At 37.6% G+C, this 14,540-nt stretch overlaps 1 protein-coding gene across 2 annotated transcripts; it reads left to right on the top strand.

Annotated features, from left to right (window-relative positions):
* The first annotated feature begins 3,220 nt into the window (after positions 1-3,220).
* On the top strand, positions 3,221-14,164 carry swap70a (switching B cell complex subunit SWAP70a). 2 transcript variants are annotated; one of them, XM_041790468.1, is made up of 12 exons: positions 3,221-3,471; positions 4,486-4,626; positions 5,125-5,298; positions 5,402-5,629; positions 7,036-7,182; positions 7,405-7,513; positions 7,650-7,831; positions 10,141-10,248; positions 10,728-10,894; positions 11,170-11,368; positions 11,701-11,797; positions 13,221-14,164. In XM_041790468.1, exons 1-12 carry the CDS (start codon positions 3,376-3,378, stop codon positions 13,343-13,345), a joined length of 1,773 nt encoding a protein of 590 aa, XP_041646402.1. In that variant the 5' UTR covers positions 3,221-3,375; the 3' UTR covers positions 13,346-14,164. The 2 variants fall into 2 exon arrangements, with proteins under 2 accessions (XP_041646402.1, XP_041646468.1); XM_041790534.1 differs by having other exon boundaries at positions 3,451-3,573.
* Positions 14,165-14,540: the final 376 nt, after the last annotated feature.

The raw sequence follows: 14,540 nt of genomic DNA, 5'->3' as shown, positions 1-14,540 counted from the left end.
AGAGCTACATTTTACCTCAGGGTCCTCTACAGCATTAGCTAGACTAATCCAAATTAAGTTTAATTTGTTACCTTGTACTTTGATTTAGATTACTTGACCTTTTATTATACCTTTTACATGTTTTCACTCTACTACATATTTTGTCACAAACAATTATCTCCAGATTAAAATTAGTCAAACCCAAAAAGAATGTTATCTTAAATAGGCCTTTTTTGAAAAATGAGAATTATTCTGAATATGTAAATCATGCTTTTGTATTTGTTTTCAAGTAAAATCTTAAACACAGGACTGTTACTTGTAACAGGCTATTGCAACACTACTGATCAATACTTTCACATAAGAAAGATACTGGAGTTGGGGAGACTAAAACAAAGTTTTTGGTTTTGATGCTCTTACTCATAAACCTATTTGGATACTTTTTTTTTTTTTAATATCTCCAATTCAGGAAATTAAAGTCATATGATATTGGTTGAAACGCTTTGCCAAATGCTACTCTGTTAATTTTCTGAGTCAGCTATCATGACTCATGTAATCCAAGGGTACAAACAGCAAAACTGATTATTTTAATGTGATATTTAAAACTTTCCTGTGTGGGGAAGCCAGTTTTCCTTGTGTGGCTTTGTTTCCTGTTAGTACATTTATTACAAATTTGATTTTTTAATGTGTTATTTTAATCTGAGTTTCAGTATAACAGAAATACGTACTGTTCAAAAACTTGTAATTTTGCTTTATTTCCCAGTATAGAAACTCCTGCTCCCTGTCATGGTGTCCTGAGGCTAATTTGAGCCACCTATGGCACATCCTAGCCTGCATATCATCAAGGGAGACCATTTGACAAAGATGTATAAATAGACAGAAAAATCCTCATTGTTGATGCACCAATGACAATTCATACTCTAAGGTTTTGAGTTCTAGAAAATACAGACTAAGTTTGAAAACAAAATAACTCTATCCCCCAGTTTTAAAACTTGGCAGAGACTTTTGATACAACGTAATGATGGATGTACAGGTGCATCTAAAAGAAATTAAATGTCATGTTAAAGTTAATTTTCCTGTGATTTACTTCAGAAAATTACATTTCCACATCCTCTAGATTAATCTCATACGAAAAGAAACTTAAAGATTTTTGTTCTAATCTTGATTACAGTTCATGAAAATGGAAATCCACAAAAGCACAATATTGTGAAAAAGTCAAATTTGCAAAAGGTTTCTTAAGCCTCCACTCTCATGCTGGTTTAGTACACACAAACACAATCATGGGGAAGACTGCTGATTTGACTGTTGTCCAGAAGACAACCACTGTCATCCTCCTCAAGGAAGGCAAGCCACAGAAGATCACTGCTGAAAGGGAAGGCTGTTCTCAGAGTGCTGTATCAAAGCATATTTCTGGAAAGTTGACTGAAAGGGAAAAGTGTGGTAAGAGAAGGAGCACAAGCAATAGGGACAAGTTCAGCCTTCAGAGGATTGTAAAACAAAGCAGATTGAAGAACTTCACAAGGAGTGGACTAAGGCTGGAGTTCAAGAGCCATGGCACAGGCAGGTCCAGTATGTTAGTGTCAGACCAACTGAGAACCACAGACAACATCAAAGCTCACCTGGGCCAAGGAGAAAAAAAACTGGACCATTGCTTAGTGGTCAAAAGTTTTCTTTTCAGATGAAAGCAAATTTTGCATTTCATTGGAAATGAAGGTCCCAGGGTCTGGAGGAAGATCAAAAAGGCACAGAATCCTTCAGAGCTTGAAGTCCAGTGTTCTCAGTTTCCTAAGTTAATGATGGTTTGAGGTGCCATGTCATCTGCTGGTGATAGACCACTGAGTGTTATCAAGTCCAGAGTCAACGCTGTCAGCCATCTGCCAGGAGATTTTAGAGCACTCCATGCTGCCATCTGCTGAGAGGCTTTATGGAGATACTGATGTCCCTTTCCAGCGGGACCTGGCGTCTGCCCATAGTGAAGCCAGAACAACCAGAAACTGGTTCATTGAGCATGGTATTATTGTGTTTGATTGGCAAACCTGACCTGACCAGAACCTCTGGGAAATGTCAAGGGGAAGATGAGAGACACTAGACTCAACAGTATAGATGAGCTGAAGGATGCTATCAGGCTTCATAACACCCCGGCAGTGCCACAGACCTTTTGTTTACTGATAAAAGTTTTTTTCAACATTACATTAAGCTTCTGCCCGACAAATTTCATTCCCGCTATTGGCATTAGCCATTCAAAATAACATTTAGCTTGTTTCTCGGATTTTTCCTACCCACCATTAGCTGTTTAGCGTCAGCCATTCAAGATTATCTTGAGGTTCTTTCTTAGATTTTTCAAACCCACAGTTAGCAGTTCGGTGCGGCCGTTAAGCATTTCAGCATTCACAGCGCAGTTTCTTCAGAAATTGCATTCTTTAGTTTGAAATGTTCTTCCCCAGAAAACCTTATAAATGGAAACTTTGACCTCAGAAATAATCCATTGTAAGTCACATTAATCAGTTTGTTTCCCAAACTTTTGCGGTAGGTTTTAATGGTCAAACTTAATTGACCACCTTTATTTTTTTCTTTATATATTTCCGTTGCCCTTATTTGCAATTTTTTCCCTTTTTACTTTTTTTTTTGCCACTTTAAATCAATTTCTGCTGCTTTTAGCCCATTTTTACCACTTCTTATAGCCACTTTTCAACCATTTTTGCCATTTTTCATCAGTTTTAACCACTTTTATTCTGCTTCTTTGCAATTTTGTTAACATATAAGCTACCTTTTGCCACCTTTTTGCCCATTTTAGTTACTTTACACTCTTTGCCACTTTTTGATCACCTGTAACCCATGTTTTTGTGACTTTGCACCCATTTTTTGCCACTTTTCACCCAGTTTTGTCCATTGTATACCTATTTTGTCCGTTTTCAGACCATTTTTTGCCGCTTTTTGCCCATTTTGCCACCTTTCACTTATTTTCATTGCCACTTTAACCCATCCTTGCCACTTTTCACCATTTAGATTGTGGCTCTTGCAAAGGCATTTTTCAACAATTTGGCTCTTTGGTTGAGCAGGGTTGAGTAACACTGGTCTAGATAAAATGTAGAGGCAAAGCTTTCACATTTGAAGTCCTGGGATGAGAACTGGGATGTTTCTGTTTCCCTTGACAGGTGCAATATGAGATGTTATAACTGACCCCAGTCTCCCCTACCCCTTTATCAACTATGCTAAGCTTTTGAGGGAGTTACATTTGCCATTATTGTCACTTGTTCTGAACGACATGTGGCGCTATTTTCACACTTTACTCCCTTTACCAACAACACCGTGTTTTATGACACATTTACACAGACATAACGCATCTCAGACTCACTCACGTCTATCTACCAGACCTGTTTGGACCTTCTCACGGACAACATGAGGCTTCGTGATGAACTCCTGAAGACAATATGGCACGCCTTCACAGCACTGGACGTGGATCACCGTGGAAAAGTTTTAAAGTCTCAGTTAAAGGTGCGTTTCAGTTCTGTTTTCTTTCTGTTTTTCAGTTTAGGACAATGGACAAACTCAGACCGTCATCTATAGACGTTTTAAATACCGCGTTTCACCTTACAGGTAATTATAACTTTGTTTGGCTTGTTAACATTTTTTGCCTCACAGCAGAGAGTTAGACATTTTAGAGATACAAAATTAAAGGTACGCCAGTGAAAGCTTAGACTAGCATATTTATACCAAAGTACAGTTTTATTTTACGCCAGTGTTTTAGTAATTTATCTTTTAGAAATACATTTATGTTTAACTTTTACTTACTACATAATAACATTAAAATACATGGCCATCTTTTAGTGGCAGTGAATTCTTCACTTCAGCATATGTTAATCTACTTTAAGTAGCCTTCTTATTGTAGAATTGAAATACTACAGGAGTATAGGGGTTCAGCATCTCAAAGACAAAAAACAAGAAAACACACTGAATCACAATTTAAGACACAATCAGACAAAAAACATCACAAACCAATATTGCAATTTTAAAACAGTCAGACTTCAAGGATCCTGCAGGGTTTTTCATTCCTAAAATATGCACTGTGAACCCTGCACACCTTATATTTTGAGTGACTTATTTATGGTCTTAATTTCCCTGTGATGAACATTTTAAAGCTAACTATCCAGCAATTATCTATATTAACACTTAAGACTGACAGAGCAAAATGTTTGCAAGATGAGGTTACAGAGAAGGACCCTAGGCCATATTTATATGTAGCTATCTTTGCGTTATTATAAAAGTTAGAGTTGCATGAACATCTTTTTCTAAAAGGGGAACATCCTGCTTCTTATCAGATGAGACGCTTGGCCAGCCATGCCGATTTTAAATGATCTGCAGCTAAAAAACTAAGTCTGTTCTTTCACTCAGTGTGAACCTCCCAGTAAATTGAATTGTATTTGTTTTTTAGACCTATGTCTTCACTGAAACACTTTACCTTCAGTGCTTTTGTCCTATATTAATATTTGGAGTATTATGTTCCTTTAGGTGCTGTCTCACAATCTGTGCACAGTCATGAAGGTCCCCATTGACCATGTGGCCCTTGAACAACATTTCAAAGACGATGACGAAGGGCCTCTGTCCAACTACGGATACATGCCTTACCTCAACAGGTTTATTCTTGACAAGGTGAGGACAGAGATGCTTAAAGAGTCGCTGAATACATTTAAATTATTAGCCTAAGGACTGGCCTGGTATTGTTCCTCTTAGTCTGCAATTACTTTTAAAGTATAGCTTAAATAATGCTTGCACAGATGGGAAATAAGGCCAATTTCTAATTCTGCATTTTAATTTTAAAATGCCACTCTTGGATGTCTCTTTTTGCCCTACAGTACAGCAATAAAAGTGTAACAGACATTTTCCACATGTTTGTTCAAGTGTTGTGGCATTAACTCCACTGTCAGCTAGCAAACGGGTTCACTGAGTTTCCCTCTTTGCTCTGGGTCACTGCCTTTCCTCTGAAGGCTCTGACTTGAATTGAAATGAGGCGTTTAATGACACCAGGTTTGAACCTCACATGCTGAGGGTGTTGAAAGGAGACAAACACCAATCTCCTAGTTAGGATTTGAAAACTGATGTGTTGCTGACTACTTTGATTTGACTGAATGCTGCTTTTCTTGTTGACAGGTGCAAAAGAATTTTGATGTACTAGAGTTCAACAAGATGTGCTGGACTCTGTGTTACAAGAAAAGTATCTGCACCAAACGCCTGCTCATCTCAGATGACGATGCTTTCAAAGTCTGGTGCATTTTCAACTTTTTATCAGAGGACACATACCCGCTGGTGATCGTTACTGAAGAGGTGAGGACAATTGTTACACTTTGTTTTTCACCAAGAGGTAAATAAATAAGGGAGGGTGATTCTTTAATCACACATGACTTCAAGCCTCTGTGTCTGTCCTTAGATTGAGTACTTCCTAAGAAAGCTGACAGAGGCCATGAGGAGCGGATGGGTCGAGGAGAAGTTTGCTGAGTACAAGCTGCAGCTGCATGCAAAGAAGGAGTGCCTGACTGTCTGGGAGCTGATTGAACTAGTGGGGATAAGTTACTTTAACAAGTCCATGGACCGTCAGACCATTTCCTTGGGCATTAATGAGGTCTACCAGGAGCTCATACTGGACGTGCTTAAGCAGGTCAGACATAACGTTGATCTGACTCGTACTGTTCAAGCTGGAATCCAAAGCTAGATCCTGATAGTTCATTAAGACACAAAAACAACCTATGAAAGAAAATGCTGCTCTGATCCTGCTGACAAATCTCAAAACTTCTGAAGTCATAAACAATAACAACTCCTATGTTACTTTTTTTTAGTTTCACACTTCCATTGCCTTCAATATTTCCATCAGTTTTGAAAGCCAGAGAAATTCTTAACTCTTAAATATGTACCAGAACCAGACCTGCCTTGAGAATTGGCTAGGCTCCTGAAAAATCTGGTTTTCCTCAGTTGTGATTTATTTATGATATCAATGCATGTGAGTTGGATCAGTAGCATTGATGCTAGCTGGCTGTGTGTCAGAGTATTACTGGGTTTCAGTGTTGGAATAATTAATATGTGCTACTTTTTTATCACTTTAAACCCATTTTCACCACGGTTTCTGCCCATTTTTGCCACTTGTTTGAACTGTTAACCCATTTATTTAGATATTAACCATTTTTTTGCCACTTTTGAACCCCTTTTCACTGATTTATGTAGCCATTTTTTTTCACAACTTTCTGACATTTGTGTAACAAATTTTTGCAGCTCTAACCTTTTTTCACTACTTTTACTGCCAATTTTGCCGCTTTTAATCCATTTATGCCATTTTTAACTGACTTTTTTCAATCATTTAATCATTTTCCCCTTACAGATGGGAATGGCAATCCTGGAATGCTTTCTGAGAAGGGAAGGCCAATTTTAACATCTTTATTCCCTTGTTATGTAAAAATAATTCATGAAACGACACAGTGGTTTATTGTTCAGTAATACATCTTATTTAGTTCTTTACTAAATTCTCAGTTTTCATTTCAAAACAATAAGTAAGCAGCAGAGGTGGGCAGAGCTGAGCAGTGAGTCTCTACGCTTCATCTTTTGGTACAGTTCTGACTGACAGCCCCTTGTAATTTACACACTGTTGATGTAATAGAAAGCAGGTTACATAACGCAGAGCTAATAATAGATACATTTGTACTAAATTTTCTTATAGTGTTTGTTAAACTGTCATTATTAATGAAAATAAAATGAAATGATGTCAGATTAAAAAAAAAAAAAAACATTCAATAGAATTTCAGTTTTTAAATTTGGTATAACACAACAATTTTGCAATATTTGCTGAACCTCTCATTTGGAATAATTCATGTGTTTATTAATGTAAACACAGTCAGGAACTTCATATAAATGCATATTTTACAACAAATTATTATATATAACTTGAAAATCATGTCCTTTTGTGATGATAACTGTTTGCATGAATATTTAGCATAACTTGCTATTTTGAGTATAACACAGTGGTTATTACAGACTAGTAAAGTGTTTTTATTGACCTCCACACTGTATTTAAAGGGCTACATGATGAAAAAGGGCCACAAAAGGAAGAACTGGACAGAGCGCTGGTTTGTGCTTCAACCAAACTTTCTGTCGTACTACGTCTGTGAGGATATGATGGAGCAAAAAGGAGAAATCATCCTGGACCAAAACTGTTGTGTGGAGGTAATAACTGTTTTCTTTATCTTAGGTTAGGTTATTTATCTTAATTACACAATAAATACTTTGTACTGTAACTATGCGACTCTAGTCAGAAAGAGCTATATAACAGACATGATATTTTCTAAGATATTTCTTATCACTGAGAGATTGTTCTTCACGGCAGTGACTGGTGTTTTGCTCTACTTTAATGTGACTGAAAGTGCTGTAATTGTTCCTCTCCTGCAGTCTCTGCTGGATAAAGAGGGGAAGAAATGTCTGTTCATCATCAAGTGCAGTGATAAAAGCCTTGAGATTTGTGCATCTGATAAGAAGATGAAACAAGAATGGATTCAAGGTATCGAGAAGTTAGATGAAGAGCCTTGCCATGCTCTCTTTGTGTTTTTTCATCTGTGTTGAATTTGTAGAAGTATCTGTAGTAAGGTTGTTGTTCTCAAAAAATCGGATTCCAAACTTCTTTGGCCTCTTCCTAGCTATCCAAAATTGTATCCAGCTGCTGAGGTCGGGTCTGCTGTCTCCTCCCCGTGAGGCTCGGTTGAGGCGCAAGGAGCTTCGCCAGAGGAAGCAGGCGGAGGAGGAGGACCTGATGGAGAGGATGAAGCAACTCCAGACAGCCAATGAGCTCAAGCAGAGACAGCTGGAAGAGATGAGAGAGGTACTGTTATAGACTCAACTCTCAAAACTTAACCACACACTTATAAAAGGAGGCTGATGCACTAATACAGGTCCATTTATCATTTGTGGGCTTTAAGTTTCATAGACAACCATCTTTGTTAGGCCATGTTGCCTTCCGTAAATACACTGGTCTCCAAAACAGTGGTTCCCAATCTGGGGTCTGGGACCCCCTAGGGGGGGCGCCAAAGACCTCAGGGGGGGTGCAAGGCTTGCTCTGCTCTGAGGTTGTCATAATTAAATTTGCAGTAAAATCATGATAAAACACTTAATGAACAGTTTATACAGTGATCTTTTGGTAAGAAAAACGCATAGAGCCAGTTTCTTGGGGTTTTATCAGTGGAACTCTTCCATGGATATTTGGCGCCGATATGTTGAGAATTTTTTGTGTACGTTTTTGGGGGGCTCAGCTTTGCTTTAAATATGAGTGGGTGGGGGAGGGGCTCCAGCAAAAAATGGTTGGGAACCACTGTCCTATAGTAATGTTTATACTGTATAGATTTACAAAAGATACAATGGCAAATTTACTGATAAGTCTGAATAATTCCTCTTTGATTTTAAAATAATTTTAATGCAAACCCAGAGAAAACATTTTGGCTCTAAAATGGTGATATACGGATGTCTTTGGCAGCTCCAATGTAATATTTTGTAAATGTAAACATTAGTGATACATTGTTGACACATTTTAATCCAGCAGTGTTAATTCAACTCTGTAAAGAGTCAACTGATCTAAGCTCTGCCCACTCAGTTTTCAATGTGTGGGTATCTGTGGGCAGAGTTCCCAATCATGCCCTTGGGCATGATTACTGTTCACTGTAAGACCAAGCAGTAAGGGTTGTTAAAAATGAGTTGTGCTAATTTGAAAAATCAAAATAGCTATTTCAGCTTTATTTTTCTGAGTTTATAGTACACATTTTTTAGTTTTGAGAACTTTTTGTAATTGTTGTCAAATTATTTGACAATCATCCCTTAATCTGTAGAGTTTTCCCAGAATTCCTTTGGGCATTAGACATTTTTGCACCATGAGTGAAGTTGCTGACTCAGTTAGTCAAGTCTCGCCTGTAGGGAGTAACCACAGTACACAATGGATGCTAAACTGAACATGATGGAAGAGGACTTTCTGGTTCAGTGTGCACCTTTTAGTTAGAATCACATAAACACTAAAGTTAGCCTAGAGTAACATAAATGCTAGAGATTAAAGTATGTGACATAAATAAATAAATAAATAAATAATTCAGTGAATAAGAACATATTATTTTTACAAAAAATACCTAAACATGCTGTTTTGGAATGGATTTAGACAGAATTGTGAGAAGTGTGAGAAAGTTTCTACCGTGTAGTTTAACTTTAGTTTAGTTAAAGTTTAGTTAATCAAACATAAATGCATGAGTAAAACTGGGCTGATATAACTTTAAATGGCTAAGTACCTGCTACTGAATAAATACTGTTTTTTTCCTTGCCATTTTTTTTAAGCTAGATGAATTTTTTAGGTAATCATTTGCCTTTTATGTTTTTGTTTTTATTAACTCATCAGGGAGTACTCAAAATGTATTTCCACTACTTAAAAACTTGACGTAATCAGTTTCAATAAAAACTTTGAGTATTTTCAACTGTTCCTGTTTGTCAAAGACTTCTTCCAGGCACACACATACAGCCCACTGAACCCAGCTCCGCTTCCCACTTTTAGCTCTCAACCTAAGTATCACTTCTCTACAGGATGTTTAAGCTATCAAGGGAAGGAGCAGTGTGGCAACAAGCTATGATCTTACTTACACGGCTGTTATATCTCCATTACTAATGAAAAGTTTTGTCCCTTTATTTTTTCTATAACTTGATTTACAATAACTTTAACCACCCTAATTGAAAAAACATAATCCAGCAGAAATTTCACAGTTAAAGGGGAAATAAAGCCTGCTATGCAAACTACTAGAAATATCAGTCAGAGACACCTGCAGCTGCTTACAGGCATGTCATGCAGATGATTTTCAGGGCTGCTGCTCATCAGTAAAGGCTTCTCACTTCTCTTTTTGCTTTGCCAGATTTTTTTTTAAGTTTCAGGAACTAATTTAACTTCATGAAAACACCTCTAGAAGTATCAGTACACTTGTCATGCTTGGATCTTATTAAAAACACAGTTTTTCTCAGTTATTTGACCTATGAAAGCATAGATTCCTCTCTAACCAGCCCAAGGTTTTCTACAATGTTTTCTTTGTTGTCAAAGGAGACAACAACCCTTGTGACCCTCCATTAAAGCGAGAAAGTAATGGCTTTTTCCACTTTTGTGCTTTTCAGAAAATGGAAGAGGCTGAGGCCAAAGCCGCGGTCGAGGAGCAGAGGAGGAACAAGACTCAGTTAGACCTGCAGGATCGCTACAAAATGGACCTGGAGAGAGAGAAAATGGTAACAAATGAGTCTGAGTTTACGTCGAGCAGCCCTGATATTTTGTCCTGAATTTCTGTGGGATGATAAGTGGGACACAGCATTTGTGGTGGCACACAGTCCTGTCAGAAAACAGATGTTTTCGTTAAACTAACAGGGTCTTTTTGTTCTTTTATAAAGTCTGATGAAGTCACTATCAGTTGTTTATGGCTCTGTCCTTTCAGGAAACACATGCTAAAAGAAGTTATATAAATGATCCACATGATACTGAGTCATCTTTTGTCTGAATGTGAGCTGCACCAACTCATTAATCATCATCCCACTGTGAAGAAAGAACACATGCCATCATGAATTAATCATGTAAAGACTAAAATCTAAACCTGCACAGTATCAAACATAAAGATTTGTTGTGGATGTGTGCTTTATTGCTTACTTTAAGGTCTTAGTGTACTGCAAAATGTGTTAATGTACATGTTTGTTGTTTGTGTTTGCTGTGTCAGGTGCGTCAGCAGATGGAGGAGCAGGTGGCTCAAAAGTCAAATGAACTGGAGCAGTACCTGCAGCGTGTCCGGGAGCTGGAGGACATGTACCACCAACTGGAGGAGGCGTTAGAGGACGAGAGACAGGCCAAGCAGGACGAAGAGGCCATGCACAAACTGCAGGCCAGGTCTCAAATACTCACACAAAAACAATCAAATACAGGAAGTAAACACAGCGATATGAACATCTGTGTGATAAATCCACACCCTGTTTGAATATCTGCCAATATTTTTTAGCACTAATAGTTTCCTTTTTGCATGTAGAGCAGATTTACTTTCAGGATTTTCTCCTTTTTTGATATATTGTGTCTCCAGCTTTTCTTTTCCCACTAAGCAGGACTTAGCTGTGTAGAGAGAAAATCAGGCCAAACTTCCAGCATCACGGTGGTGTTTTTAATCCCAGGCTGCTGGAGGAGGAGGCAGCAAAGAGGGCTGAGTTGGAGCAGATCCACCTGCAGCAGCAGAGGGCGCTGTGTCAGACCGAGGCTGAGAAACAGGAGCTGGTGGCTGAGCAGCTGGCCAAGGAGAGAGACCTGCAGGCGGCCACGCTGCAGCTGGAAAGACTGGAGAAGGAGCGGAGAGGAGCACTGGAGCAATATGAGGTCAGGCAGCACATCCAAGGGTTAATGCTGATGGTAAAAAAGTCAGGCAGGGAGCTCTCAGTGTGGAAATATTCCTTTGGTCTAAGAAAAAATTTAAGTCATTATGTTGAAAAAGCTGAAGTGAGTGTTTCTGTAAACTCATAAAAAATTCTTGTCTCTTCTCAACTCACCCTCACAAGATTAGTTTTATTATTTATATGTATTTTAAAACATGAACATAATAGATAAGACTCTGCTGATCCCTCTGCTGGCCTATATGTCTCTTTAGTCTCCTTTCTCAGCTGTCTTAAATATTAAATGACCTTTTCTCTGTCTCTCTGTCTCTTATCTAGGAGGTGTCTAGAAAGCTTGAGCGAGCAGCAAACAAGACCAAAACCTGGAAGGACAAGGTGACCAAACATGAGGGGCTGGTGCGTCTCATCCAGCCAGGTATGGAAATTCCTTACTGGTGTTATTGATTCAAAAATGTTCATTCAGACAGGATTTTAAGAACTTAAAGCATCTAGTTCTTATTGATATCATATCCAGAGTCAAATAAAAAGCAAGGAGAAAAAAATTTGGCCTAAATAGGAGTGATGTTTTTGAATAAATTATGTTCTTAATCTTGTTTTTTATATGTTTAAAACATTTTGAGTAACTCTATTGATGCATTGCACTCTATAAATAATCTTACCTGACCTAGTTTTGCCTTTTTTATACAAAGAAAAAGACATTTAAATTTGTGATGTTGCTTGTCAGCACTAAGCTCTGATCTCTGCCAATCAACCACACAAAAGCATTATACGTACCAGTAGGGGAGCTAGATTCCTATGAACTTGTATAATTTGTGCTGGAAGATTCAGATGAAGTCTATAAAAGAAAAAGTCCTACTTTATTTAATCTCCTATAAACAAGTTTATTGTCTAAATTTTCTTGATTCAAGTCATCTTTGTTAGAGCTCCAGCTAGCTGGCAATCAGGACAAAAGTTCAGCAGTTCATCTTCAGCCATGTTTCCAAACATGGGCACAAATGGTTCCACAAAAAACAACCAGAAAACAGTCTAAATACCAAATTTGTGGTTTCAAAGGTAAGTCTGAACAGAGATGGTTGAAGTTAGTGCCGCTACCTTCACTTCTTGAACACTAACACAGCTGTCGTGGAATGAAATCAATGAATTAATCGTTGGATTGCTTCCCCTGGGTGTGGACTGAGTCTCTGACTCAGGTGAAGGAGTTCAATTATCTCCGGGTCTTGTTCATGACTGAGGGTAAAAGGGGGTGTGATAAAATAATCATTAAACCAAACTTTATTGATACTCAAGACATCCTTGAGGGGGCAACCCTTATTTACCACTAACTTATTTGTTTGTAAGGACCTGCATTTACTGCAAAATATCGACTGAAATTTTCATATCCATCGATACCAATATCAGTCTAACATGCATGCCTAGAGAAACTATCTAGATCAAATCAAAACTATCCAGAAATGCCTCCTAGAAGAGTGATAGCTTTTAAGGTGCAGATTGATGCCTGTGTTTTACAATCCTGCATGAATATACTCTGCCTGTGCACGTATAGTTGTAGTCAAAGAGCTGAGTTAATGCAACCATGCTTTAGTGCTTTATTTTGTTTCTGAGTATAGTTAAAAATAAATGCATGAGGATCTCAAGACTTGACGCCTTTTTTTAATATTTTTTTTTTATTAAGTCTCATTTAATTTAGGCTTGATTGAAGTAAAAACAAAAAACAGTTCGGCTAATCTATCTGTAAATGGATGTTTCATCTTAGATAAGCACATTTTTATTGTTGTTGTCTAAATTTTGCCATACAAAACAAACCATCACCCTCCCTTGCTGTTTCACCTGGTTTTTAGGTCATAAAAATCCAGTGATAATGACTAACTGGGGTCCTGCTTCTGTTACCAACACTGAACTGGAGCTGAAGAAGAAGCTGTGGCAGGAGAAGAAGAATCAGGAAGCTCAGGCTCAGACACAGTGAACATGACGGCTGGATCAGGTTGATGATGTATAATCTGATGGTTGAAAACGCCACATCTGTGGATTTGAAGAGGTTTGACACATTAGTGAAAAAGAAACCAGCAGAAAAGTGATTTAATTTGTGTTGATTTTAAAAAGTAAGTTACTAAATTTCACCACTTTGCTTCTGTAACAAAAATGCCTTTACAGTATTGAAATGTTATTTTTTTACCTGAAAATTAATCTTATGTAAGGTCGGCTTGCTGGCTTTTCTGCAGCATTTTCTCCTTCAGGACATGTGGTTTGAGTGAATTAGCTTCAACAAAAAAGAAGCAAAAGAGCCCTTACATTTTTATTGTTTAATAAACATTTCATATTTTAACAGTTTTTTATTGAGTACACATTTTACTTAATTTTCTGTGTTAAATTTAACTACTGTACTTGTTCTTCTTTATATGTCTCATAAAGATGATGTTACACAGTAAGTTTAAAGCTGTGGTTCTCAGCTGGTCAAGGATCAGGACCCACCAACAACTCCTGAAGGACACACTGTAACCTAAATTCTTTAAATTTTCCAATCAGCTTATTTTCTTCAGTGAACAGTGGGGAAGTTTAGACCTGAGATGGAAGAAGAGGTGGGACAGAGCACAGAGATGGAGACATATCCTTCAAAATAAAAGTACACATGTTTTTTCCAGGACCCACTTTTTGGTCCCATCCCACCAGTTGAGAACCAAGACCTAAAAGGTTGATAAACTTCCACTGTATTTAAGTTTACCTGCAGATATAACAGCCCTAGCTTTAATCTTAAAAATGCAATAAAAAAAACTATTTTTGTGAATGCTGATGTCTGTTTTGATTTTATACATGCACATATTTCATAGGCTGAATAGAGGCAGTTCAGGATTATAGAAAAGACATATTTACGTATACTTGATAATTGAGATTGTCCACCAGAGGTCAGCATTTAAACATGATCCTTATTTAGCACTTAACAGCAGCAGAAGCACAGTAGCAATGTTTAACAGTAAAATCCACAACATGGATAGACAGTCTCTGGTTTAAGTGCAAGAAAATATGAAAAATGGAGAACATTTTTATTCACAGGATTTTCCATTAGCATCAATGGTTTTCTTACAAAGTTGCAAGACTTCTCCATAGTCATTGGTGCTGTCATGAATGCTTTGTTACATCCAGCATTTCACAGCTCTGACCCT

Source organism: Cheilinus undulatus, linkage group 1 (genome assembly GCF_018320785.1).
Source record: "Cheilinus undulatus linkage group 1, ASM1832078v1, whole genome shotgun sequence".
NCBI classification, from domain to species: Eukaryota; Metazoa; Chordata; class Actinopteri; order Labriformes; family Labridae; genus Cheilinus; species Cheilinus undulatus.
Note: the sequence above shows the minus strand (reverse complement) of the source record. Positions and strands in the feature narration are given on the sequence as shown.

What these genes read in the sequence shown, in the direction of transcription:
- swap70a (XM_041790468.1), top strand. Translation starts at nt 3,376, where the DNA reads ATGAGGCTTCGTGATGAACTCCTGAAGACAATATGGCACGCCTTCACA. An exon ending in TGGTGATCGTTACTGAAGAG is followed by an intron (nt 5,299 to 5,401) that starts GTGAGGACAATT and finishes GTCTGTCCTTAG; the next exon opens with ATTGAGTACTTCCTAAGAAA. An exon ending in GAGCACTGGAGCAATATGAG is followed by an intron (nt 11,369 to 11,700) that starts GTCAGGCAGCAC and finishes TCTCTTATCTAG; the next exon opens with GAGGTGTCTAGAAAGCTTGA.